Source organism: Rissa tridactyla, chromosome 14, assembly GCF_028500815.1.
Source record: "Rissa tridactyla isolate bRisTri1 chromosome 14, bRisTri1.patW.cur.20221130, whole genome shotgun sequence".
Taxonomy (NCBI): domain Eukaryota; kingdom Metazoa; phylum Chordata; class Aves; order Charadriiformes; family Laridae; genus Rissa; species Rissa tridactyla.
In genome coordinates, this window is record NC_071479.1 from 10,927,605 (window position 1) to 10,953,984 (window position 26,380).

The 26,380-nt window shown below is 49.3% G+C and overlaps 1 protein-coding gene across 11 annotated transcripts in view; it reads right to left on the minus strand.

Annotated features, from left to right (window-relative positions):
* EHMT1 (euchromatic histone lysine methyltransferase 1) overlaps positions 1-26,380 on the minus strand; it is a 123,525-nt gene that overhangs the window by 57,223 nt on the left and 39,922 nt on the right. For 4 of the 11 annotated variants that reach the window (XM_054220343.1, XM_054220333.1, XM_054220342.1 and 1 more), the window contains exons 1-2: positions 17,520-17,574; positions 7,553-7,640 (exon numbers count right to left, since the gene is read on the minus strand). In XM_054220343.1, coding sequence (XP_054076318.1) covers positions 7,553-7,640; positions 17,520-17,567 — 136 coding nt within the window. In that variant the 5' untranslated portion in view covers positions 17,568-17,574. Of the gene's footprint in view, positions 1-7,552; positions 7,641-10,084; positions 10,301-13,626; positions 13,817-17,519; positions 17,575-23,041; positions 23,065-26,380 lie in introns of those variants that run through there. The other 7 variants (XM_054220334.1, XM_054220339.1, XM_054220337.1 and 4 more) reach the window with 4 other exon arrangements.

Genomic DNA, 26,380 nt, shown 5'->3' on the forward strand with positions numbered 1-26,380 from the left:
GCAAGCCTACTAAAATCTTGATTTCAAATACACTTCATGGCAATGAGTTCTCTTCTTGAAAATGCATTTCAACAGCTTTTCTGCTCTGTACATGCAAGCGAATAAAAACCTAAAATCAGTATTTCTCTAAAACTTTACAACTTGACAGTATTAATTCTTTCTAAATAGAGCAAAACTATGTTTCTTCTGTATTTACTTTCCTGTCCAAGTCCCTCACTGTTGTCTAATCTACAACCATTCTTTAATTAAAAACAAAAAAATGAAAGGTAGAAAGAGATAGCCTACATCCATGGAAGCGTAACCTCATTTACTAGAAGCACCCTACTATTTTCAGAGCGCCCTTATGCATCCCCTACGCCACATGCAGTGGTAAAAGCTTGTCACATTGACCACACTGCTGCCTGCATCCTGATCCAAGCATTCACTATTAATTTAAAATCCAGTATCACGTAGGACGGGTAACTTGCCCGAGAGATTTATTTTCTATTATGGCGTTTGTTATCGCAGGTAGGTATCTGAAGTTGATACCAAGTTGAAAGAAACTTCAGTAAAGGTGTATCTTCTAGGAGCTGGCTGCATTTTAGTAACACAAGGAATTTAAGACTCAGAAAATTATGCAGCTACATTATTCCCGCGACTCCACATGACAAAGAATAATCAGTAACAGATTTAAGATCGCTTCTCTGAATCAACAAGTCATTGAGAGCAAGGAAGAGCTCCCAGACCTCCCACCTCTCCCCAGGCTCAAGCAGACCCCCTGCAGAAGTTTCAGTCTCAATATCAAACACTGTCATTCAAAAGTGAATTAAAATTGCCACGAAGAGAACAGAATCTTAGGGAAGGAGGGGAGAAGCCCAGTCAGACAGGATGAGGACACCTCATCTCATTTTAGGTGTCTAAAAGACATCTCTTACTCCAGGGTACCCCAAAGCCACCACTGCAACCAACAGAAAGAAGACGACAGCTCAAAAAGCACAGTCTGACTTTAGACATCTATCTTTGGATAAACTAATCATCGCCTGGACATGCCTGCCACATGTATGCAAAAGTGAGCTGGACTAGTTCAGAATTAGAATGACAACTTCAAAAAAAACCCCTAAATCAGGCAAAACGAAACCCACCTCTGCCCTCCCAGCCCAGACTCCTGCAATGCTGGTTCCTCTCCGCTGCCTTTGCCTGTCGGGTTTCCAGCCCTGCCAGCAGAGCCAGACCTGGCTCCAGTTCTGTCCTGGAGCTCAGTCCAGCCTGGCAAAACCTGCCCGCGGGCAGAGCCCGTCCAACAGATGTGCTACGGTCCCCGCCAGCCGGCCCGGCCACAGCCAGAGGGAACCAAATCACCTCTGCGGAGACCAAAGGGGACGAGTAGCCACCAGAAACTTCCCGTATGCAGGCAGCCAGATGATCACCTCAAAACTCTGTATTACCTTGAGAAGGCTCTGAAAAAAATAAAGTCTTAAATATGTTTTTTTTTAAACTCAGATCTCACTGCTCAGGGAGACAAAATAAGAAGAATATGCATGTGTTATGAGCCCTTATGCTCCAGGCCAAAATTCAATCATCACTAGGTCTGAGGGGGAAAAAATTTAAAACAAATAAATAAAAAAAACCCTACAAGCGAATGCACTATTATGTGATCTGGAACTTTTACACGTTTTTCTAAAGATCTTGGTACTGAGCACCAGTAGAGGTGAGACACCCCAGTGCCCAGGTCTCGCACGATGTTTTCCATGCACTCCCAGTGCCCCCAGCACAGAGCACTGGGCAGCTCTGCGCCTTCAGCAGAGCCACGAGCTTCAGCTGCTGCAAGAGAAACGTCGAGCTCCGAACTAAGCAAAGACAGCGCTTAAATGAAAAACTCACCATTCTGAAGTGCAGTACAAGTACTGCGTACATTTATATTTACATATACGTCCATTTCACAAATGTTTTACCTTGAGCACTTTGCAGTTCATCTATAAAACACCCCAGATACCACTCCTTTATTGGATACCCAACCGTCCTGCTGCATAAACTTTTAAAAGCAAGAAATGCACCTGCTTATAATCCTTGTGTTACAACCGTTCACTCCCCCCTTCCTCCTCCAAGTCAAAAAAAAGAAAAATGTAAAGCAGAGAGGAGTCCAGCTGACAAAAAAACGGATGACAAAGAGATGGGGGCTGAAAGCGTACAGACCAGGGAGAGCCGGTGGCTGGAGATCCTGTACCCATTGGAAGGGAAAGCACCACCTCGTATCGCTCAAGCCAAAAAAGCAGAGCATTTTCAAGCCAAGAAATGAAGAGAATTACATGTTTCAGGCCAAAGTTCTTCTCCGGGGCGAGTCATTGATGGTCTTTTCTCCCCCCCACCCTTTTAAATCCGTGAAGGCGGGTGATGTCCATCCAAGAGCCTGGCCCTGTATTTTCAAAACATAAGTGCCACTCCTCACAGTGCCCTGGAGCACTGCCACCCTGCCGCAGTCTCACCGCTTCCCATCTCCCATCAGACGCACAAAGAGTCAGAACGGGAAAAGAAAGAAAAAGAGAAAAGAAAAACCAAGAACAACTTCTGCTGTGAATGCTCGATACCGAGATCGGACAGGTCGGGTAAATGGGATTCGGCGTGTCGCCGGTGGGCTGCCTGTGAATGCCGGCGGAGGCTCAAAGCAGTTTAACAGCCTGCGTGAAATTAATTCATCCCTTTGCCATGCGATCAGGTCCACGGTGTTACAGCGCTGGCCACGAGGCCCTGAGCCCATCCGTGACCGAGGGATGCTGCTGTTCCAGGGCTGCCAGGCTCCGAGCACGTTTTTTCTGCTGCTGCAGCCTGTCTGCTGCAGGGCGCAGCTCCCCGGAGCAGGGCTCTCGCACACAGGGAGCACCTGGGCAGACATCTGGGAGAGCATCTAAAATACCTAAGCATCATTCTGCTCTGTCTGGTCTCCTGGCTGTCAGTCTCAGCAGGGGAGCCCAGTGCCGAGTACAGCGAGGCGACGAGATTATTCTTTTTTTTCCTTTTAAAGCAGCCATCTCTGCACCTGGGAATGCAAAGGTTGCAGCTGCTCAGTGGAAAGCAGCACCTTTCTCACTCATGGCAACTTCCTACCTGCAATAAGAGGGGGAAAAAAAAAAAAAAGAAACAAAAAAAATAGAGAAAAAAGGCCCCTCCAGGAATTTAAAACCCTGACGCTCCCTAAAAGCAGTGTGAAGTTTATTTTAGAGCAAAGTGACTCTGCACGTCTCATGCAGCGCTACACTCCAGCACCATTGCTCTCATAAAACAGCTGCCTCGGGTGAAGTCTCAGAAATGCCGAGGCTAATGGAGAACTTCGTTACCAACTCCCCTTCCTGCTCCTTCGTGCTGCTGCCTTAGTGGAACTTTCCATCTCTGGGGCTGGGCAATCAGAAAAGGAGTGGTTTGCCTTGAAAGGTCAAGTGAGATGCAGCACGGAGTCAGGAGCTGTGTACATTAGGAGATGAACTGAAATCACTCGCAATTCTTGCAAAGAAACCACTTTTTAATTAGTTTCTCTCTGAGTCAGAGTAAAGACAATATGGCCTAATAAAACAGGAGAGCAACTTTTTTCCGCTCATCTCTTCTATCTCCCTGCCCCTTTCCCCTCCCTGTCAAAGGGAAAGATGGACCTAAACTCACACCCACGTGTAAAGCTGAACGGGAACATTTCCCCACGGACAACAAAACACAGTCTCATCCGCAGCTTTTTTTCTATCTGTATTGAGCAATCTTACACAGAAGGGGACACTGAGTCTAACAAACAACTTACACGGGGCTTTACGCAGGCTGGGACTCAACCCTAGAATTGGAAATTAAAGCACTTGCTGGAACATGCAAAGATCTTGCTCCTGCAGATGTATGTTAAACTTATAGTTCAATTATTTCTCTTTACCAGTGCCACGATGAAGCCAGAAGAGGACATCCCGGCCTGTAACAACAGCGCATTTCTGCAACACCTTCCACTTGAGGAACAAAGAACAAAACACCACGACTGCCCACCCAAGGACCTCCCTACCTCCAGGCTGCTCCCTGAGAGCCCCCACCCAGCTCCCTGTCCCAGCCCCACAGCTCGTCCCCTGGGGCAGCAGCTGCTGAGGTGTCACAAATGACAGGCTGGCACACAGAGGACGACAACAAAGAACGGGGATGCACTGCCTCAAAACAGCAGATTATAAATTGGGGCAGCTCAGCCACTGCTCTCACAAGAGTACGAGCCTTCCATGTGACAGGGTACCTGCATGGAGATGTCCAACATGATGATCTTCATCAGTGGTGGGGCCAGACAGCAGTCTCAGGTGCTACTGCAGCGCTGCCGATGCGCCTTGCTCGGGGGACAGACGCCTAAATCTCATTCAAGGCTGCAAGCTACCTGAATTTCCTGGCTCATCTTGGACACAAAGCAAGCAAAAGTTTGTACACGGAGGTGGAACTCATAACAGGCCATTCACAGAGACAGCAGGGGAGCTATGGTACATGCTAACACGGTTCGAATGGGGATCTGATGCTGACCCTCGTATCAGTACCATTCTGAGTCAAGGGGGAGTGAAAGGAGGGGAAAACACAGTAATTCACACTGTCTTTAGCCTAAACATCAGCTTTAAATCAGTCTTTGGACCTGCAAGTTCAAGGCTCTTTAAGTTTTAGATCCCAGGTTCAACATTCAGAAATAACCTGCCAAGGGGATTTTCCCAAAGGGAACAAAATCCAGAACATAACTGTCTTATATTACAGGCCGGGGCTCCCATCAAACACACGATCAGTTCGCTGAGGGGGCTCAGCCTAAACTAGAACCCAGAAGCACCAGCAGACTTGTGCAGATTCCCATTCCCATGCATCGTAGAATGGTTTGGGTGGGAAGGGACCTTTGAAGACCATCTAGTCCAACCCCCTGCCACGAGCAGGGACATCTTAACTAGATCAGGTTGCTCAGAGCCCCATCCAACCTGACCGGGAAAGTTTCCAGGGATGGGGCATCTGCCACCTCTCTGCGCAACCTGGGCCAAGGTCTCACCACCCTCAGTGTAAAAAATTTCTTCCTTCTATGTAGTCTAAATCTTCCCTCTTTTAGTTTAAAGTCATTACCCCTTGTCCTATCTCAACAGGCCCTGCTAAAAAGTCTCTCCTCATCTGTCTTATGAGCCCTCTTTAGGGACTGGAAGGCTGCTATAAGGTCTCCCCGGAGCGTTCTCTTCTCCAGGCTGAACCCCCCCAGCTCTCTCAGCCTGTCCTCCCAGCAGAGGGGCTCCAGCCCCCCCAGCATCTCCGGGGCCTCCTCTGGCCCCGCTCCAACAGCTCTGTGTCCTTCTGCTGTTGGTGCCCCAGCGCTGGAGGCAGCACTGCAGGGGGGTCTCCCCCGCGCGGAGCAGAGGGGCAGAATCCCCCCCCTCGCCCTGCTGCCCACGCTGCTGGGGATGCAGCCCAGGATGAGGGGGGCTTTCTGGGCTCCAGTGCACATTACCAGCTCATGGCCAGCTTTTCACCCACCAGTACCCCCAAGTCATCCTCGGCAGGGCTGCTCTCCATCCCTTCATCCCTAGCCTGTGCTGATACCAGGGGTTGCCCCAAACCAGGTGCAGGACCCTGCACTTGGCCATGTTGAACCTCATAAGGGTGACATGACCCCACTTCTCGAGCCTGTCCAGGTCCCTCTGGATGACATCCCGTCCCTCAGGTGTGTCACCATACCACTCAGCTTGGTGTCATCTGCAAACTTGCTGAGGGTGCACTCAACCCCAATATGTTGTTGGTGAAGATATTAAACAGTACTGGTCCCATCCCCCTCGCTAAAGGAAAACGACTGTTCACGTAAATTTAAGAGAGAAATCTCAGGCTTCAGGGTGCTTTTCCAGTCCACGCATCCCAGCTCCGTACGTTTCCACCCATCCCTGAGTCAGGAAACTATTTCATACCATCTTGCAAGTCTGCTGGCATGATTCATGTTCACGCAACACTCAAAAATGTAAATTCTTTGCCAACACTAAACACTGTTATTAACAGAATTTAGGGACATTAACTAATCAAACTCCTATGACAATCACAGCTGGGTAATGAAGGTCAGCAAAGAACAGCACATGCAGCACAACAACCAGGCAAACCATTGTCTTTTACACACATGGTATGCTTCGGAAGAGAAGGATACAATCTGAACAAGAACAGAGGCTATGCAGTTCACATTTTAGGACCTTTCTTTCCCCCCAGTTACAGAACTGGACAATAAGCTGAAGTGGGTGCAATATGAAGCCTCAAGACTGCTCCTTCACAGGGAGGGTTCTCAGCTTCGTTTTGATACGCAGCATTTGCTTTACATCAAAATCAGCCAAGACACACAAGGCGCAGAGATGTCTCTCTTCCCACCCTCCTTCTGGATTTGTACCTCCACAGACTCTTGACACTTACCTTAAGATCAACCAAGAGCTAAATAAACTAGCTTTAAACTCCTGAGCCAAGCAAGGCAAGGGATCAAAGTGAGAGTCTCCTCCCAGAGCAACGCGACCTCCCACCGACATCTCAGACTTCATCTCTGGTTTGCCCGGACCAGAGGTCCACACGCAACCAGCGTCAGCAGCAGCACTCACGTGCTCCCAGTTAATATGCAAGCACCGTGGCCACGTCTGACACAGCATTCAATATTTTGCCTGCTCTGAGCTTTACTTTCTAACTAGAGCAGCTTGACAAAACATTATGCCGGACAGAAGAGAAAGAAAAAGCAGTGGTGTACTCACATGCATCTGAATTAAGTCCAAAATTTTATTTCTAGTAAGATTAGATATTTTGATCGGGCCAGTTCAGTACTTTTCTAATACTCATTACTATGGAAAGAAGAACAAAACCACACCAAATCCCTGCAGAGCTATGAGAAGTAACTAGGCAAGGAATAATAAAGCCATGGAAAGAAAAGGGGGAAGAGGGGGGAAGATAAAGGGTAGTGGTTTGGGTTTTTTTCCCTAATCCCACCGACACATTTATTAAGCCCTCAGATTTGTGTGCATGCAACTCACAGGCAACCATGCAGGAAAGACTTCATCGAATTAACAAGTGCGCTGCATCCTGCAAATTAAAACCAAGCAGAAACAACGCAGAAGCCACGAAGCATCCCACAAGGGCACAAGGTGCGGAGTGTCTAACCCCACCAGCCATCCTCCAGCAACCGGTGCCTGTTTTGGAGCAACAGAGAAACTCACAGGAAAACAGAAAGTTAACTTTAATAGAGGGAGGAAAAGGGGCTAGGTCATCGCGTGGCGGGGATCAGAGTTCAGTTAAAACCAGGCACACAGAGGAGGTTCAAAGTAACTCCTTTGCGCTTCACAGACACACCAAAGCAGAAGTGAAAATTAGATGTCATTCTTTAGATGGGTGCGGATGGATGGACTGAAAAGCAAATTTGCATCTTCTGGGGAAGAGCCCTGCTCAGAATAAACACAGGAGAAAGGAGCCACTCCGTTTGTGGGAGCACACCTGAGACCCTCGGGGGACAGAGCACATCTCCAGGCCCCCAGTTTTGTTACCATCACGTGCCGATCTCATAAGCAAGGTCTGGCCCTCAATCGAGGCAGGTGCTCACCTTCTTCTTTGTTGTTGGTGATATCTTTCAGCAGCTCAGTCTTCATGCAGGCGTCTTTCCTTGTCTCTCCCTTACTCAGCACTGTTCGCTAGGGGTGGGGAGAGAAGGGATGGGGGGGGGGGGGGGAATAAAAAAAAATCATGGTTTAGCTCAATGTTCATACACACGTTGCATTTAAAACAAGAGACAATCATGGACGCATCCTGTTTACATCACGGGCAAACCTCATTCTGCAAAATAATGCTGCCAGGAAACTGCCACCAAGGCACGGGTCAAAGATAAAAACCAGCAAGAGTTGCCCCAGCTGCTGGCCCGTCTCGCAGGAGAAGCAGAGGGGTCCAAGCTGTGCCCAGGGCCGAGACCTCACACATCTTCAGTTAAGATGCAGCCACTTTTTCCGAGTGTAACATGCTTGGAAACCCAGCTGAGTACATCTGGACAGGCGTGGATTAAAATGGTCATGAAAGGCATCTCAAGAAGGTGACCCTATTCCCCCAGAACTTCTTAGGTTTTGGGTGGGGGGAGGCAGACCTACGAGACTTCTCATTACACATCATTTATCGACATTTGCAGCCCAAGTATGCATTTGGTGGTTTTGGTTTTTTTTGTAGTTCATTCAAATGTAACTTATAAAATGCAAACCATCAGTGAGCAACAGCCAACTCATCATTCATAACATCCATGTTTATTAAAGTTAATGAGCTCTATTTTTAATTCTATAGAAAGCAATTTTTCTTTTTTCCCCTCTTTTTTTTTTTAATATTTTTTTTTGTAAAAAGAGAACACCTGCTCGTCTCCTGCCTTTCACATGCCTGGAATCACGATGCTAGATCAGGTTTGCAGCCCTAGTACCTTCTCTCTTTTCTTTTTTTGAAGTAGCAAGACACACAAAAAAATAGAAGCTACCAAAAACAAAAGGAAAAAGGTATTAAAAAACCCCAAACACACAGAGAAGAGAAGGGATCCTTTGACACAGCTCTGTGTTTAACAGGATGAGCTGGTCTGAAAGGTAAAGATGGTGACTGCCTTGCAAAGCTGCTGTGTGGTGGGGGAGGCAGTGATGTCCGCCTTTGGCCGGGTGAAGGGTTCACCTCGCTGCCTGCCACGCAGGAGAAGAATAAGCCCAGGTCACGCCAACCGCTGCAGGCCAGCACGGGGAGCAGATGGCGCCTGCAGCCATGCAAATCGCAAGGTTTCAAGTGCACTGAGTGATAAAGAAAGAAAAAAAAGCCAACCTGCCCATCTCCCATAAAGCAAGCAAACAGAGACAAGATGCACACACGAAGCCCGGTGCATCAGCTCCAAAACCATTCCCAGCAGTAGCTCGCCCTTCCCCACATCGGCTTCTGTCCGAAGCTAGCGGGAGAGATGAGCTTTGGTGCTGCTATTGCTATTACCAGCCACCCTCTCATTTTTATTTCGGAGTGAGCTCAGCTGCAATGCCAGGTATTGCAGCGCGGGGTCTTCCTTCCTTCCCCCCCGATCTCAGCACCCCCCTGCCCTGTGCAGACCAGGGAGGGCTCATCTAGCACCGGGTCCCTGCCCCTGGGGTGCCTGCAGGACCACCTTGCCCCGCACCTAAATGCCACCATCTACAAAACAAGACAGAGCCGATGGGAAGGAGGAAACTTAAGGGACGCTGGCTGGGCACGGGGTGCTTGGGAAAGCCTCCATCGCGTGCCTGCACGGAGCTAAGGGCAGGATTGCTCCTCTAGCGAGGAGGAGGAAGGTGGTTGTGGGTGGCTGCCTGCCCCCGAGCACAAGCAAACACCAAACACGGCCACGTCTGGATGCTCTCAGCAAGAGGGAACCTGTGCCCCACGCACACCACCTTCAGATTTTCAGACACACCCCAAAAAGCAAGCCATATGCATTTGAAACCTCAGCTCAGCCAACCGATCAGAAAGCCTGAAACAGAACATACCCCCAGCAGACGCTGGCCAACAGTTTCCATCAAGAAACAATCATAAAAGCACAGCCCAAAGTTTGAGCATTGATCAGCTTTCTTTATGCATTTACTTGCTAACCTAATAATATATATCCTTCCTGCAAACATCTGCTTGTAAGCCCTACCTCTCCTCTACCTGGACTTCTTGTAAACTGAGAATAAATCCATGTTTCTCACGGACTTACCCTGCTGCAAGACTAATGCAAAGAGAACTGCAGAGAGCTCAAGCGCAGCCCCACGGCTCCCACCATGGGAAGGGGCACCCAGGCCCCCGCCACAGACACCGGCAGAAGATAAAGAGCCTCAGTCTAACAGGGACCAGCTTGTTCTCCCAACCTCTGTTGATATTCCTGCTATCAAACTGACTCATACTGGAAGTCCCAGGATTTCCAGCAGATCATTTTTACCCATTCGATTCCCAGTTTTTCTTTATTTTATAAGCAGCGACCCCACTCCACAAATCATCCACGCTTTCCCTTCCGCAGAGGTGTTGCTGCTGCGGCTGAAGAAAAGTCACGGCAGGAACCCTGGAGTCAATCAGATCTCGGCAGTTAACGACCACCCTCCCTCCTCGCTGCAATTACCAGGAGCTCGGGGCTGCCCTGGGTCCTGGCCAGCAGCGGAAGCTCTCCAAGTAGATTTTCCAACACCAAGAGAGGCCAGAGATAAATCACAGCTTTTTTTCCCGAGAGAGTAAAAAAGCTTGGTGCCAAGGCAAGGCTAACCGAGGTGGCACCTGAGGGGTTCTCCTGGTCCCTATCTCAGAGACACATCAGAGGCAGCTGTACAACTTCCATGCCTTGCTCTGAAACAAACAAAACTCAGCATCAAGGTAGAAAATATATTAATAATTTAAAAAAAAAAAAAAACAACAAAACCAAAACCAAACCCACAACTGTGAATTTTGAAGCATTTGGATCAAAAGGAAGCTACAGGAAGCACTCGAAGCCTCTTCCCCCCAGGCCAGCGCTCTCCCCTCCGTGCTCCATCACCACCCAGCAGATGCAGCAGACCCAGCACCAAGGGGCACCCACCGGGCACCCACCGCCAGCCGGGCGCCCCATTCATTCCCACCGCCCCACAGCTCCACCCAGCCAACTTCGCAGCAACTTCACCGCAAGTGTCAATACCTCCATTTTTGTGTGTGTGTGTGTGTGTGTGTGTTGGGCTGTTTTTTTTTTTCCCCACCTCCCCTCCCTTAGCTTCAGAGCAAACTTCCCTTGCTGCTCACACTCCCCATGCCCAATCCGTCGGCTCCCGATTGGCAGGGAAATCCTATACCCACCCTCCCCGCCGAGAAATGTCTGCTCTTGCAGCAGTCCCAACAAAAGCCAACTGCCAAGCACAGGCTGCTTCACAATAAAAGTCTCACTCTTTCCATTATTCCTTTTTTTTTTTTCCCCCCTCCTTTCCCCCTTTCCCGCAGCCGTTCCCCTCGCCGACCCCAGACTGATTATTAACCTTCCGTGGACGGAGAGCCTCCATAAAGAGTACACACCACCAGCAATGAAGCATTATCCCCCTCCCCAACCCTTTAATTTTTAGGTTTCAAGGGGAAGGAAAAATTCTTGCATCTTAAGAAAGACTGATGAAGTCCTTGAAAGGGTTTTAAAAGCCATGAGGACCCAAGCAGAGGAGCTAGTGCTGGTTTAGTTTTTCCTCTCCACCTCTGTTTACAAGAAAACAGGCTTCCTCTCCTCCGCGAGGTCTTTGGAGGGGATGGAAGACGGGTCAGACCGGCCAAGGAAAGGCTCTGCAGCATTTCCAAACAGATGACTAGAAACTAGAGTGGTGCCTTTAAAACAAAAAAAAAAAAAAAAAAAAAAAAAAAGCCCACAAAAAAAAAAAAAAAAAGAAGACAAGAAAAAGAGCAAAGCTGGGAAGCACAGAAAGAGCTTTCTCAGCCTCCTCCTTGGCATTTTCATCAGCCATCCGGGTGCCCTTCGCAAAGGTCCAAACAGGTTTTATAGGCAAAGACAATGCATGCACAGCAAAACTCCAACATATCGCAGCTTACCAAGCCCAAGAGACCAGTGAGTTACATCATGGACCAGAGCTCTCTCCAGGCAGAGCAGGAAGGAGCGGAGGTTGATGTGCTAAGATGTCTACCTTCACCGGGGTCTTTTTTTTTTTTTTTTTTTGTCTTAAACATCAACCGTCTTGGAACCTGAGGCTTTGCAGCGGCGTTATTCCGATCGGAGCCCTGCAGCTGAAGCAGGTTGATCTGAAAGAGGGCTGGGCGCAGGAGGACCCCTCTGAAACTCTTCTCACTCCCATGCGGGGCAGCGGCTGCACCAGCACATCCGCATGCAGGACGGGCAGGACCGATCCTGCCAAGCCCCCAGCCAGGAGGTGGACACCAGCCCCTCGGAGGTGACACCACCGGGCACAGCTCCCCACGAGCGGCTGGGGCACGTGCCCCAAGGCCAGGACCCCGGCAAAGCAGGATTTCACCTCCTGCGGAAGGCGGCGGGGAGGTCTGCAATACGTACTGTTAGCAAGGCAGAGCTCTCAACAAATGATGCAACCCCAGCAGCAGCAGATTCTCATTCACTCATTTTTTTCCCCCCTTTTTTCGCCTAAAAAAATAAATAACACAACCCAAGCCAGCTTGTTCATTGTAACCTTTGCCTCAAAGAGAAGACAAACATTTTCTACTTAATTATACAGGAAGTGATGATTAAGAAAACTCTTGTAGAAAGAGAGTGTTTCTTTTGTAGGCATGTGAAGGCTGCTCATTTCAGATCTCGGCGCTGCTCGGGTCCTGCTGTGCACGGGCAAGGTCTGGGATCACCGCTCGTGGGGACGCTGACCACGGGCCTGTCATTAGAAGCAGCAGCAGCATTTGATCTGGAGAAGGAAGGAAATGTAACCACCAGCATACCTGGCCTACAAAGCACTCACCAGTCTCAAAGCTCCTTTTTCTTAGGTTAAGGCCACTTCCTTATAAGCCTCGTGCAATCATGTGAACGTGGAATTTTATCTGCAGCTCACAACAAGCACTGCCCTCAGCCTGAAGTTTGTCCCCAAATCAAATTCTTTGCAATTCTTTTGTCTCCTGAATTCCTTTCATCCAGACTCTTCCTAAGAAAAAAGAAGCATTTCCTCCTCTACCCCCATGTCCTCTCTCCTATTCCAGCTGCACAAATCAACTCCCGAAACAGGGGGAAGGGTAGAAACGAGGCGCAAGTCCCTGCATGCAACAGCTGGGAACAAGGAGACACGTGCATGAAACGCAACAGGACTTAAAGTGACTTCTCGTCAGCCAACGCGGTCCACAATGGCGTGCAGGCTTCAGGCGAGGGGGGTTTGCACAGCCCGTGCCCTCCTGTAAAGGGGAGAGGGATTTACGCCTCCTCACTGCTTCCACGCTGGGAAGCGTCGTACCCATCTCACTGTGTCCCAGTAGAGTTAAAGCCAGGGCAACTTGTATGTGCAGGCAAGTGTAAATCCAGAGCAGACAAAGGCATCTCCTTCCCCGGGCCGAGGTTAGCAAGGAGTACAGCTGCTGCCTGCCTTCCCCTAGCGCCTGCGAGGGGAGGGGGGGAAGAAAACCCCAAAATGGAGACCAAGATTCATCACTACCTCTAGCAAAAGCAAACCAACCACTTCAGAAACACCCGCTCCCCCAGGAAAGGCTCAGCCAGGACAAAACCATAGCACCAAGAGGAGCCCGGACCAAGCAGGTTGCAGGGGGAGGGCAGCTCGCCCCCATCAATGGGGCCCAGACACCTCTTCATCCTCCGCGCTCCTCTTCCTCCCACCCCCAAAGCACCGCGGCCGGCGGAGCAGCCCCCTTCTCCCCTGCCCATTCCCGGGAGGGCTCCTTGGGGCGGCGGAGGGGGGGAAAAGCCCCCCATGGGCTTTCCTGGGGACCTGGAGGACCTGGCTGGGCTGCCCACACCACCTCCGCCTGGGCCACCTCCAGCCATGCAGAGGCCAGCAGCACGAGAGCGATGCCGGCGAGCCGGGAAAGCGGAGAGGGGGAAAAGGAAGGGAAGGGAAGAAAACAAACGAACAAACCAACCAACCAAACAAAAAAAAAAAAAAAGACAACAAAAATAATACTAATAATGAAACTTGCACCCTCAGGCCTGTCCCTCTAATAACTACAGCAAAACCTCACCAAGGCTTTACTCTCCTGGAGGGTGAGAAAGCGACACAGGGCTGCCCAGCACCCGGAGTCCCGGAGGCGGGAGATCCTCACACCCTCTCCTCCATGGCCTACAGGCTTCGTCCCCGGCGTGGGGCCTTTTTTTTCTGCTCTGTCATTAAGAGTGGAGCCTGGTCTTTTCCTTCAATCCCAAGAATTGCACGGAATTAGATCATCTTTCTCGGCTCACCTCCCCCTACAGGCAGCTCCCGAGCATGCTCAGCTCGGCCTGGCGCTGCCATTTCATAACGGCATTGTTTACAGACACAGCCTGACCTGCCATTTTTTGACAGGAGGAGAGGAGCGGGGCCTTCGCCTCCCGCCTTCGCCGCCCCCCAGCCCCTCGCCATAAAAAAAATCCGCTTCCGAGGAGGGAAATTGCAAAAGCGTGGGAAGCAGCAGGCTGTGGGTTTGTGGTGGTGGGTTTGTTGGTTTTCTTATTGTTGTGTTTTGGGTTTGGTGTTTTTTTTTTTTTTTTTCTTCCTTTTCCCTCCTTCATTTAGGTCAAAATCCACCTGTTTTTGGAGGGAGAAGTTAACCCCTTTGGGGGCTGGGGGGAGAGGGAAGGAGAGGTCTCACAGAGCGCAGTGCGAAATGCCAGCCATGATTTTTAGCTCCTTCAGATCACAACCGTGCTTCGATGTCACCTAAAAATATAATACCCAGCCCAGTCTGCCATCCTCTGTCAAGCCTTCCTCTGCGAGAGAAAGGCTTGGAAAGATGGTATTTTCCTTGAATAAACAAGTTGGCTTAGTCCCAGCACATACAGTTTTCTCCTTTAAATGCAAACCAGAGTATTTTTGCAGGCAGACAGGAAAACGAGGAGAGGAGGAGGGGAAAAAGTTCCTCATTTAACACCAAGAGCTCCATGAAAAGCCTTGCAAGGTTGCTCCGAGCCCCTCTCCGTTCCAGTCCTCTCCCCGTCCGTGCCGATCATACTTTACAGGTGAAAGCAGCTCTGACTTATGATGGAGAGAAAATGCCAGAAGAGCTGGAGGTTTCCTCATCCTTGGAACAAGGACAAGTTGTGAAAAGCTTCCTTTGCGAGAGGCACTGTGCTGCTCCGACACAGTATGGCAGCGTTGCAGGGAAGACGCTTGCACCTCAGATCTTCTTAACCCCCACCACGTCCACCAGCCTTCCCCTCCTGATGGGGACTGAAGGAAGAAGATAAATAATTTACCTGTTCTGGGGGAAGCAAGCTGTTGTGTTGGATCCCAGAATATTCTTTTAAAAAGCTTGCTCTACATTTTTTCCCTCTGATTTTTTTTCTTTTTTAAGAACACTTTCCAATTAGCTCGTACAGTGTGCAAGCTTCGCTCCGGCTGCTTGCCTGACTGTAAATCCTGGCAGGCAGTGCTGCCCGTCCTCCTCCTCTGCCCCCCTCCAGGACCAACGCCACCGTACAGCAACGCCAGACATTTCCTCCTCCACCCAAGCGACCAAGGAGCTCGCACAGACACGGGGAGGGACGGATCCCACAGGACCAAGGGAAACACCAGGGGACATAAGGGTCTACCTCTGCAAAGAAGGGTTGGTGTCAAAACTCCGAATTCACAGGAGTCAAAAATAACTGGCTGGAAATGGTCGTTAAGGGTTATAAATTCCAGATTGGTTTCCAACTCACTGACATTACATGTCACTGCAGGAACATATGGTCCTCCGAGCCTGGCAAGCGGGGAGCACACTCCAGAGCCCCGAGCCTTTCAGCTAAGCCAAGAGTTAGGTAGCTCTCCTGCCGTTGCGATTCCTCGACCGCTCTCTGCTCCAGGAGCGGGAAGGGGAGAAGGAAAAACTTCAGGGAAAAGCAGCAGAAGGACAACAAAGAGGAGCAGCAGGAATCAATCCCCCAAACCAGCTGGCTAGGAGCGTGAAGCTCCTTAGAACTCCTTGTTTACCTGAATAAAATAGCTCCCTGCCATTGCACGAGATGCATGTGATCCTGTTTCATTAGGAGATGGCACTGCATGGGAGAGGTCAGGGAAACAGGGCTCCAGCCTCGGCAGACGGAGCCCCGGGATGACGGCCACAGACACAGCCTGAGTCCCCAGATCTGGGGCCTGATCCTGCCCACCCACACCTCTGCTGCCAGGCCATGGGGTTGTCTGATGAAGGTAGGATCCACAGAAGATATGCCCCACGTGTGCTGCAGAGCCTAGTTCTGTCCAAACATGTTCTTGGGAAGAGGGGAAGAGCTCATGCTGGCACTTAAAAGTCAGTTAAATACGTGAAGGGGAAAAAGCTGAAGACCCCAAGGCCCCAGTCTGGGGCTCTTAACCCTCGCTGGAACGCAGCACCAAGTGCAGACCCCGGGTTTCTCTCTTCCCTCCAAAGTAGGTCAGGCTTTTCAGCGTCTCTCTGCAGATGCTTTCAACGGGCATCAGCCAGCAGGGACAGAGCATTAGGTGTTTTCAGCCAGCTGTCGCGTCGGTGTCATGGTGGTCACCACCATACAGCTGCACACGTTGCACACCTCAGCATTTTTTTTGGTTGCTTGTTTTCTCAGCCTTCATCAAACCCAAAGCACATTTTTCCCCCTGGATGGGAGCCGATCAGGCAGCACGTCAAGGCCTCTGCTCTTCACTGTTAAAAAGAAATCTCATTTCTCTCCCCATGACTTCTTCTGATGCCTTTTCCTGCACACATCTTCTAGATGACGAATAATGAGCATATTTATAGTCCAGCAGAGACACGACAGATATTTAGATTAGGTATCGCAGACAGTCCTGTAAGCTCCCTAATCTTTTAAATGCCATCTTCATGTCTCAATCCTCGATTGAAAATGCAGTATCAGATCTGCATGGCAGCTTCAGGGGTCTCCCTCGAGCCCAGCAAGCGCCGGCTAGCTGCCCAGACCCCCCACAGCCCTGGGACCTTCTGTGTCCGCCCCAAGTCCCACCAAGGTCTGTGGCAGCCAACAGGGCTGTCTGCGTGTAACACAAATGACAGCCGAAAAAACAACCCAAGAGCAACGCAGGGCCAGGGGTCTGAATTTTAGGCAACTTTTAAAATAAGCTGCAGACAGGGGCCTCCTGCCATGAAATCAACCGCGGATGTTTCATTTTAATCAGCTGTTACCTTGGATTGCAAGCTACTATTGGGGAAAAAAAAAAAAAAAAAGAAAAGGAGAGGGGAGGGGAGGATGCCACCCCAAAATAAAAAGGACTGCTTCTTCCTGGTAAAATAATGTTTGCTCTTGCCTGCAGCCAAAGAAGTGAGCTGTAGGCTCGCCTGATGCAAGCTGGATGCAGAGGCTGTCAAAAGAGACCTGGCAAGAAGGCGCCATGTGGCCACAGGCCCTCTCCTCCCCTTTGGAAGTTCAGTCTTCGAGCGGCTCAGACGCCCCAGGCTTTGCTCCTCTTGCTTACAGGAGCTGCAAGCAAGGAAGGCTCCTGGGAGAATCAAATTTTCCAGAAACTTCACACTTTAAACATTTAAAAAAAAAAAAAAATCACCAAAAACCCCTCAAACACACAAAAAAAGAACGCCAAACCCAACCCCCAAACAAGCCTCCCCACCCCAGAAGACAAATAAAAGACCACCCAGGCGCAAGGAGACAAAGCCTGAGCTCTCCTGGAGACCGGCGAGGTCGGATGCAGCAGTACCTGCAAGCCCATGGCACAGCGCGAGGCAAGGACCATCCCAGCACAGACAGAGCCCGGCCAGCCTCCTCCAGCCTGCTCCCAGCCTGCCCCACGGGGCAGGAAAATAAAGGTACAGAGAGACAAATAAATAAATAACCCCCAGCCATGATTCCCCGGAACTGCTTTCCTCCTCTCCGAGGCTTCTCCTACCCCAGCGGGAGCCAGCCCGCCTGCGGGCAGGGCCGGCGGGGAGCGAGGCATGGGAGGTGGACCCTGCTGTACCTGCGGACATCTGTTGTCTTCTTCTGGTGAAGACTCAAAGAGTTGCATATTCCAGATCCTCATGAGCAGTGATTCAGTTTCTGCTCATGTGATAAAAGCTCCCTCTACAGAGTGAGCATGCCCAGAGGAGACCATTTCACTGCTCCCTCCAAGCTGCAGCCATTTCACAGAGAACCTGCCGGCTCCAGGGCGTCCATTGGAGCGCGATTATCCCGGGCATCCCGGGGACGCACCGGTAATGCAGATCATCTGTCAACTTTCTGACAGGGTGCCAGGCCTCAAAACTGATCGCTCGCCTGAAAAAAAAAAAAGCCTTTTAAACCATAGAGCGAGGTGTTCTGTCTCGGTGGCCTTCAAGAGTAGCCCTTGTCCGCAGGAGGAGGAGAGGTGGAGGGACAGGGAGGGATGCTGTGTGGCTCGGGGATGCTCCCGTGATGATTTTGTTCTGCTTAACGAAGTGCTGGGATGAGGGCACACGGTTAAACTGGTTCAGTGTGCAGTGACCAACTGCAAGTGCATTTGAGATCCGATCTGCTGAGCTGGAGGGGAGCTGGGTTTCACTTTGGGGATTAATAAGACAACCTGACCTGGTACAACCAACCTTAAAAGGGTATCACAAATGCAGTCATTAAGAAGAGGGGAGGGGAAAAATGTAATGAGGGGGGAAAACCCTAATGAAGGGACGGTGCACTACGAGGTGTAGGAGCTCTGAGCTCAGCCTATGCCAAACCATAGGATACAGCTGGCCCAGACAGCAAGATAAAAGAAGAAATTTTAGCTTCAAAATAAAAGTAGTTTGTCTCTGTTCCACTTAACAATTAGGCATAAACTCTTGGCAACCTTCATATCTGCTCCAGCTCCCAGTAAAACTGCCGGAGCAAGTCGCAGGAACATCTGTAAGCAGAGCTGGGCTGGAAGGGATTCAAGCGCAAGACGGGCATTTATGGGAGGCAGGAGCAGGAGGCGGCTGGAGCCGGGTGTCGCGCCCGAGAACCTCCCACCGCACAGGGGGAGGGCGGCCGCAGCCCCGGGGAAGAGGCCAGAAGGGAGAGGAAACTCAGAAATGGACTGTGGCACCACCCGCTTCCCCTCGGCCAAAGAAAAAAAAAACAGTTTTCCCAAAAATCAGAGCACAGAGGAAATTATATAAAAAAAAAAAATAATATGAAGACGAGCCGAGTGTAATGTGTTACAGTGGGCTGGGGGGGGCAGGGAGCAGCCTGCACCATAGTGAAAAAAGCCATCGAAATTCATAGGGAGGTTTAGAGGAACCCAAGGATTTCGTTCGCCGTGCACCAAAGGCAGGGTGCAACTTCAGGGCTTCGGCAGGAGCAGGAAGCCATGGCCTGCTCTCCTCTCCCCGTCCCCTCCTCTGCTGAGTGTCGCAGGAGCGTGTCCTGCCATTGCTTTATCGTAGCTTGGAAACATCCACCGGCCACATTTTCTCCATCCCAAGCAGCTAATTCACCACCATGTCCGGGCACATTTGCGAAGCAGCAACAGTTAAAAGCAGAGGAGCCTGCTATGGATCTGCCTCCGCTCCGAGGATGTTGTTTTCCTCTCCACACTCTGGAGAAGTTTCAGTACTAAACAGTTAAAACACACAAGGCTAAATCGAGATGACTGAAATTCATAGGGAAGGAATATCTGAGGTGACAGTGTAAAGGAAGGATCTCTATTTCACCCACTGGGTTGTTGTTTGATGTAAATCTTAAGTTTTAATATAAACAAAATGAGATTTTCCTGGCCTTTCTATCAGTCGCTGAGAGGTGTAGAGGTAACTCATTTAAGACAAACTCGAAAATCCCCAAACAAAAGCAACAAAACCCGACTACACAGTCAGAAGTTGTATTATCCACCGCATCAAAAGATTACTGTAGTTCAAACCAAAGATGGCTTTGAAACAGTTGACGCGTTGCCCTTCCTTACAGCATGAAATTACCAAGCTTTCATTAAAACCCCAGAAATAGAAACAAAGGTGTCAACAAAGGCAGCGGCAATGAGCTAGCCCACTCAACATCCCCTTTCAGAGAGAAAATAAGGAGGGAGAACCGCGCCGCAGCCGCGGCCTTCCGCGCACGCAGAAGGGCAGCACTCCCCACTGCATCTCAACACGAGACGTAGTTTTACTGCTCAGGTTAAACAGACACTGAGAGCAGAAGCTACCAGAGACGCTTTGCACATCTCACGGACATCCTTGAAAGCACTAAACACTGTTTAAGAAAAAAAAAAATAAAATTAATAAAAAGCAAAGCCGATGAGGGTATTGCAGATGCTTCAACCACCAACTTGAGCAAAGCGATCGATGGGCATCGTACCAGCGTCTCTGCCCAGCGCTGCGTTCGCGGGGGATGCTTGTGTGTTGATTAATAAGACCTTAAATTTATACCATCTGAAAGGAGAAGGCAGCTTCCAGGGCACAGGCACTGCTGTGCCCGAGCAGGGCCTGGGGGGGTCGGAGCGGTGCGTCCTGCCCCAGGCCCACATCTCCCCCATTTTGCAGAGGTAGGCTGCAGTTTTTCTAACTATGTAGGATAAGAACAAGCCCATGCCCCGTGAAGTTTCACCTTTATTTAACCCAAGTACTCCCCAGCAGATTCCCCACCAAGCCGAGACAGCACAGCTCCCCCCTTTTCAAGACATCTTCTACCAGGGACCATCAAACTACAAGGTATTTTTCTTCTGGGGCTCTCGGGCCTCCATTCTCTGATTCCAGGCTCAAATATCCCTTTCAGAAAGCTCACATTTTCAGGAGGAAGGCAGCAGCACAACAACCTCCCTTCACAAAGGACACTGGGTTCCTCAGGGCTTTTGCTTAATTACACCATTACGTATGGCATTTTCACAGCTCCCTTCCAGAGGAAGCACAAGTGGGACGCAAGGGGAGACTTTTCTTTCTATAGGAAGAACAATATTTAGCTCTGCAAAATACAGGGGTTTTTTCCTTATTTCCATCAGGCTCCTCTTCTTCCAGAGCCTCCAGTTGCTCAAATCTGAAGCTCCTTCCCAGCCTCCTCAGAAACAATCCCAAAAGCACAAGAAGCTGAAGGGACTTTCGATACAAGATGAGCGTTTCTGCTGGAATCCTGATTTGCTTCTGCGCTGCTAAGAACCGCTCCTCAGCTCTGCCACAAGCTGTTAAAATGCCTCCTTCCCTCCTCAGCTGTTACGTACGATATTGCCTAACCAGAATTGCCCATTCCGAGGACACACTGAGTGTTCTCAGCATCCTGCCAGGGAGCCCAAACATCCACCTCCAGGCTCAGGGAACAGCCCTGAAGGAGCAGGCAGTCGTTAATGAACGCTTCTGGAATCACAGCTTTCTCCACCTTTCAAAACCTGTTTTTTTCCCCCCCCAAAGCTTCCAAGCCATCTCTCTCCCTCCCCCTTTTTCCCCAGCAAAGTTGAAAACTGCTTTTAGTTAAGAGAAAACATGAAATGTTCCCTGGGACGCTGCATTGAGTACATCACACACACACACACCCCCCAAGGAAAAGGAAAAAAAGAAAAGAAAAAAGTTGCTGTTGCGACAGATGTTGAGATGCAAGCTCTCTGGGAGATGTTGCTATGTTTTGATAAGAATATGCGTTGAGTATTTCATTTACAGGGCAATCCTAGGACTTTATTTAGAAGCATATTGGCCAGACAGCTGTAATTTAGAACATGCTGTATTCCTAACAGTTCCCAATTATAAACTCCTTCAGCGTTAACTTATAGTAACCACGGCTCCTTCTATTTTGGAAATCTAACAGCACCATTTCTCCCCTTCATTCAGCTATCGCCTATCAACAGCTTCTACTGTACAAACACAGCTCGAGAAGGGTCCTAAATTCAGCATCCTTTGTATATCCCATCTCAGTAACTGCAAGCTCATCGCTTTCCCCGCACTCACCATTTGCTCCACAGGCAAATATTTTATTGTTTGATTTAGGGGACGGTGGATGGGGTGGGGACCGGCCCCGTGGCAGTGCAAAGCCATCCTGCTTCTTAGTAGCCTTCTGCCAGCAAAGCCGGCTGTAAAAATGGCTGCTCACGTTCCCTCTGGCTCCTGCTGCAACACTTTGCTCTAACGCTCGGTGTGTAGATCCTGCCGACGAGCCTCACGTGCGCAACGTGTCCCTGTTCTTTGACCTCACACCTATTTTTTTTTTTTTTTTTTTTTTTAAAAGGATTAGGGCATTCACGTGAAAATAAGCAAGTTCTTCACTGGAGGAGGAGCAGTGCTTCACGACGCTTTTATAGCTCTCCCCACATCATGAGCTCGCCTATGAAATATCGCGGTTGATGGCTCTACAAGCAATTCCGCTGACATTATAAAATTTTTGCAAGGAACAGAAGGAGCAGATGAACTCTTTAAAAACGCAAAGCTCCTGCCTCCATGCAAATATCACTAGTTAAGAAGAGGGGAGAAATAAAGCAAGCATGACGTGTATACAGAATTGGCTCTAAAGAGGCTGCTTTTCAGCAACTGCCATAAGGTGGCAGTGGGTCTTTAAGGCTACCTTACACCTTTCACACAAGCACAATAGGAAATTATCACCCCAGTGGTTTTCCAGCATCTGAAACTGTTTAAGGCAAATTTCCTCATCAAGGGAGCCAGACCATACGTGAAAACTTGGGGCTGAGATCACCTCAACGCCAGTGTCGCACGAGGAGAAAAAGCCATAAACGCAGCCCCCATCTGAGCCAAAGAAAAATCAAACCGTTTTTCCTTTCCGTGTACAATCACAATGCCGTTTATTTTACAGAAACGCTTTTCTTTGTGCGTTCATCCAACCATAAACAAGACAGCATCCATTAAAGAGTAAGAGAAGTTCTGCATGGCCAGCAAGCCAGGGCTCCAGCAGATTTTTATGCAGGGACCATAAAAGCAGCACCAGTGAGCAAGATGGTCACCCGCTTGGTGCGGGGCTGGCATAGCAAACAGGCTCAGAAAATGCCGAGGAAGTGTTGGGTACACAAGAAATGCGGAACCAGGCAATAAACAGGCAAGTTACTTTAGGTTATAAAGTGACTCATCATGCAGATTGACCCCAACTGCGTGAGACCGTCACCTGGGACGAAGCAATAAAATAAAAATTTATGTTTTGCTCTCTACCGATCGCCCCCTGAACTCGCTATGAAGAGCGGCCAGAGTTGTGCTGAAGAAAGAGCCGGTCTATCTTACTGCATGCAGGCTAAAGATAGACCATGACCACAGAGATTTCTGTTAATAAAACACAATAACTTTGTCATACCAACATCTTCACAGTGCCCTAAGAAGAGCAAACCTCTTGCCTTACCTTTCCTTACAGCCAGGCTCAAACCAGCGTGGACACCCCGCAACACACCTCCCGTAGGAGACAGGGTCCGCGAGGGCTGAGGCTCGCGGCCGACATCCCCCCCCAGCTCCACACAAAGTCAGATCGTCCCTACACCTCACTAATACAAACAGCGAGAGCCAATGTAAATGTTTTATTGGCACTTCACCACGCCGCTTGCTTGTACAACAACTGGAGTCAATCGGCTCATGCAGCACATACCTGCTGGTGCTTACACATTCCTTGTAAAAAGCTGGCAACGACAGACCAAATCCAAAAGCCCAACGTAGCACAACTCGGAGAGTCCCCTTCCTTTCCCCCAACCCACTCGCCAACACCTTAAACCCCTGCAAGAAGCACAGAAAATCTCTCAGCCAAAGGAATAAACATATCTCAATTCCCTCCTCTCCTTGCCAGTTTGGAGGGCCTGATGTGGCAAGGTTTGTTTGCAATCCTTGGAATGCAAAATAAGCCCAAAAAAAAAAAAAAAGGGAGTTTGAGTTTGACATTCTTTCAGCCTCCCACAACCACGGACGGATCTAGATTTAAACTGCAGAGCAGGTCTGCGCCCTGCAAGGCTTCCCATTAATAATAATTAGCCACCGAGCCGCGCAGCCCACGACGGAGACGCGATCACATGCCTTCCAATATGAAGGCACAACCCAGCAAGTCCCCGCAGCCCTGGCTGCCAGCCCCTGCCTGCTGTCACTTTATGTCACCACCCTGACATGAGACAGGTCCGTTCTTTATATAGGTCCGCCAGTCGGGAAAGGTCAGTATTTTACAACCCCTCCCCGCTGATCCGCAGGAAGCGGTTTGAAGCCATCTCGTGTCAGTGGTTAACTCTGCTGCTTTTGAATCGATTCCAACAGTTTTTACTCCATCCGGTCTCCTGGCTCCCCCGGCCCCGGGGGCACAGGAAGGACTCGGCCGGATTTGTCCTACCTCCATCCCGTCCGCAGGGAGCCGCCGGCTCCGTCCAGCTCCCGACTCCAGGCCTATCTATCGCTCCTCCAGCCACAAATCCATCGCGCTCCATGGGTGCAGCCTCCACCCCGGAGCATGCTCAGAACAGGCCGAGCCTCAGCCATCTCAGAGCTTTAATGAAATGTAAGCATAAGGAAGTGTCATTAGCAAAAAAAAAAAAAAAAAAAAAACCAGAGAAAAGGTGCAGGATTCATCCCGATCCTGCCAACCTTCCTGTTCCCATCCTCTGTCAAGGAGGTGAAGCTCTCGCTGCGGGGATGGCAGGCGTTTTTAGGCAGCGAGCATCTCGTTTTAGAACAAAAGCAAGGAAAATCCTGTCTCAGGCAAGCCTTGTGCAAAAAGGAGCCTTTCCCAGTGACACTCAAACCAGCAGATTTTTCATTCTGGGCCTCCCACAAATTACAATATTTTCATGAAATGCCATTAATATTATTTTTTTCCCCCCAACGGACTTCAACCGAGGCTTTTAGCTCACAATGCAAATAGTGCTTCCCATCCATCTTAAAGCTAAACCCACCCCAGTCCACCCTCTGTCACCTTGAAGGTTATTTTAACTCCATTTGCAAGAAAGTTAAAAAGCAGGATGGAGGGGGGGGGGGAAGAGACTACAGTACAAGACATTTCATGCTATGTTTTTCTAAGGATCTGAATTTTACAAGAGGTTTGTTTTTCACTAGTCAGCCCTGAAATCGCTCCATCGTTACCTTGTCTCCTCAACGCAGTAAGACCGTTTCAAAGAAGAATTAATAGAGGATTTTATTATTTTTTTTTTATCCTTTCCAGTTTTCCAAACAACAAAACATGCAAAGACACACAACGCTGAAGTCCAGCGGGCATTTTTGCTGCCAGAGGAGGACAGCCCTGCACACTGTGAATTATCTGCACACGGATCTTGACTGTTCCTTAAAAACTTGTATTTCCCTGTATATCCTTTGCATATCTCCTAGAGATCCCTACCAGCTCTCCGAACTACTCCAGAAAGCAAACATGGCTGTTGCAGAAGTAAAGCTTTGCAGGCCAGGACAAAAATAGGTTATTTAATCCCAGCAAAGTTTTAATGTATACCCTGTTCCGCACGTTGGGCCCAGGCCAAAAAAAACCTCTGGATGTTCAAATCCGTTAATTGTGTGTGCGCTCGGCCGAGCGATGCTGCCTTCCCGTGCACGCATGGCTGATACTGCCGCCATGTATGTACGGTGTCTGCTGCAACGCTGAAGTTTTGATCCTTCAAAAGAAGATTTAAAAAAAAAAAAAAAATAAAAATAGCAAGTCACTTTATCAACACAGAATTTCAGAAAAAAAATCAGGGTGACAGACAAATGCCACAACCCAGCTTTTTTTCCTGAACCAAACTTCCAAGGGAATCACAAAAATAATAAGAGACTTTCTGTACAGTGCAATAAGCCAAGTTAAAGCCAAGATTTTCATCAGCCCACACCACATTCGTGTCAGAGGCACTACGCAAACAACTCATAACGTTGTTCTCTCATCTCTTCCCTGATCAATCCGGCCCAGTCCTCCACACCAAGCTACAGCCTTTTAGCAAATTATTTGGGACACTATTCGCATCCGACTTCTGAACGCCAGGCGGCCATTTGCGCCAAGCGCTGGCGAGTTGCGTTCTACTAAAATATTTTTAGAGCAAAAACCATTTGGCAAAGTGACCCAGGATAAACCATAATACGTTGGCACAGAGAGCGGGTGCTTAGATCTCTATTTCCGCGGAAGGATCTCACGGAAGCAAGGGCCAGGCGCGGTGCCCCGCGGTCGCCGTGCGGCCCCAGGCTGCCCCTTCTCCGGGGACCATTGTTAGCGACCTCCGTTTTCAGCGCAGGGCGCAATTCTCTCTCCACCGCATTAGGCAACTCTAAGATACCGCACAGTGCCTTCATTAAGCGCAGATTGGTAAACCCTGCTGACAAATTCTATTCTCGTCCTCTCCCTTGCCTTTAAATTGGAGGTAGTTTAAAAATAATATTCAGACCATATAATCCCGAGGCATGTCTGCTGAATCTAGCAGTGTTTGCATCTCGCACAGCTCAAGCATGTCAAGTTTGTTTCCTTGGAAACAAAGGCCAATTTGCAAGCATTGCTTTCTTCCTTTTTTATTTTTTTTTTTAATGTAATGAAAACATACATACCTGCAGCTCTTGTTGATACAAAGGAATTAAAGCAGATTCACTTACCAACCAGGTTCATAAGAGAATTATTAATATATTTCGCTAATGAACAATTGGCTTTTTGCACTAAGGGAAAACCACAGTTCATCACTATTTAAAAATCCCGTTTTCCCTCAACAGGCACACACCGGAGGCATGGCATTTCTATTGTTTCCTTAGGGACAGGTAGCAAAAAAAAAAAAAAAGGCAGAGCCAGAGTCATTTGCTTACCCTAGGCTGGGTACGCTGGCTCCAGGGGAGGAACAATCTAAGAGGGAAATCCTGTATTGCTCCTACATCACTCCAAAAGACACACTGGTACTGCCCAAATACACCTGCTCGCAACACAGTCTGAAGAGTCCACACAAGCTTAATCAAAAAGAAAGCGGTAACATCTTCTGGATCTGTTTTGCCA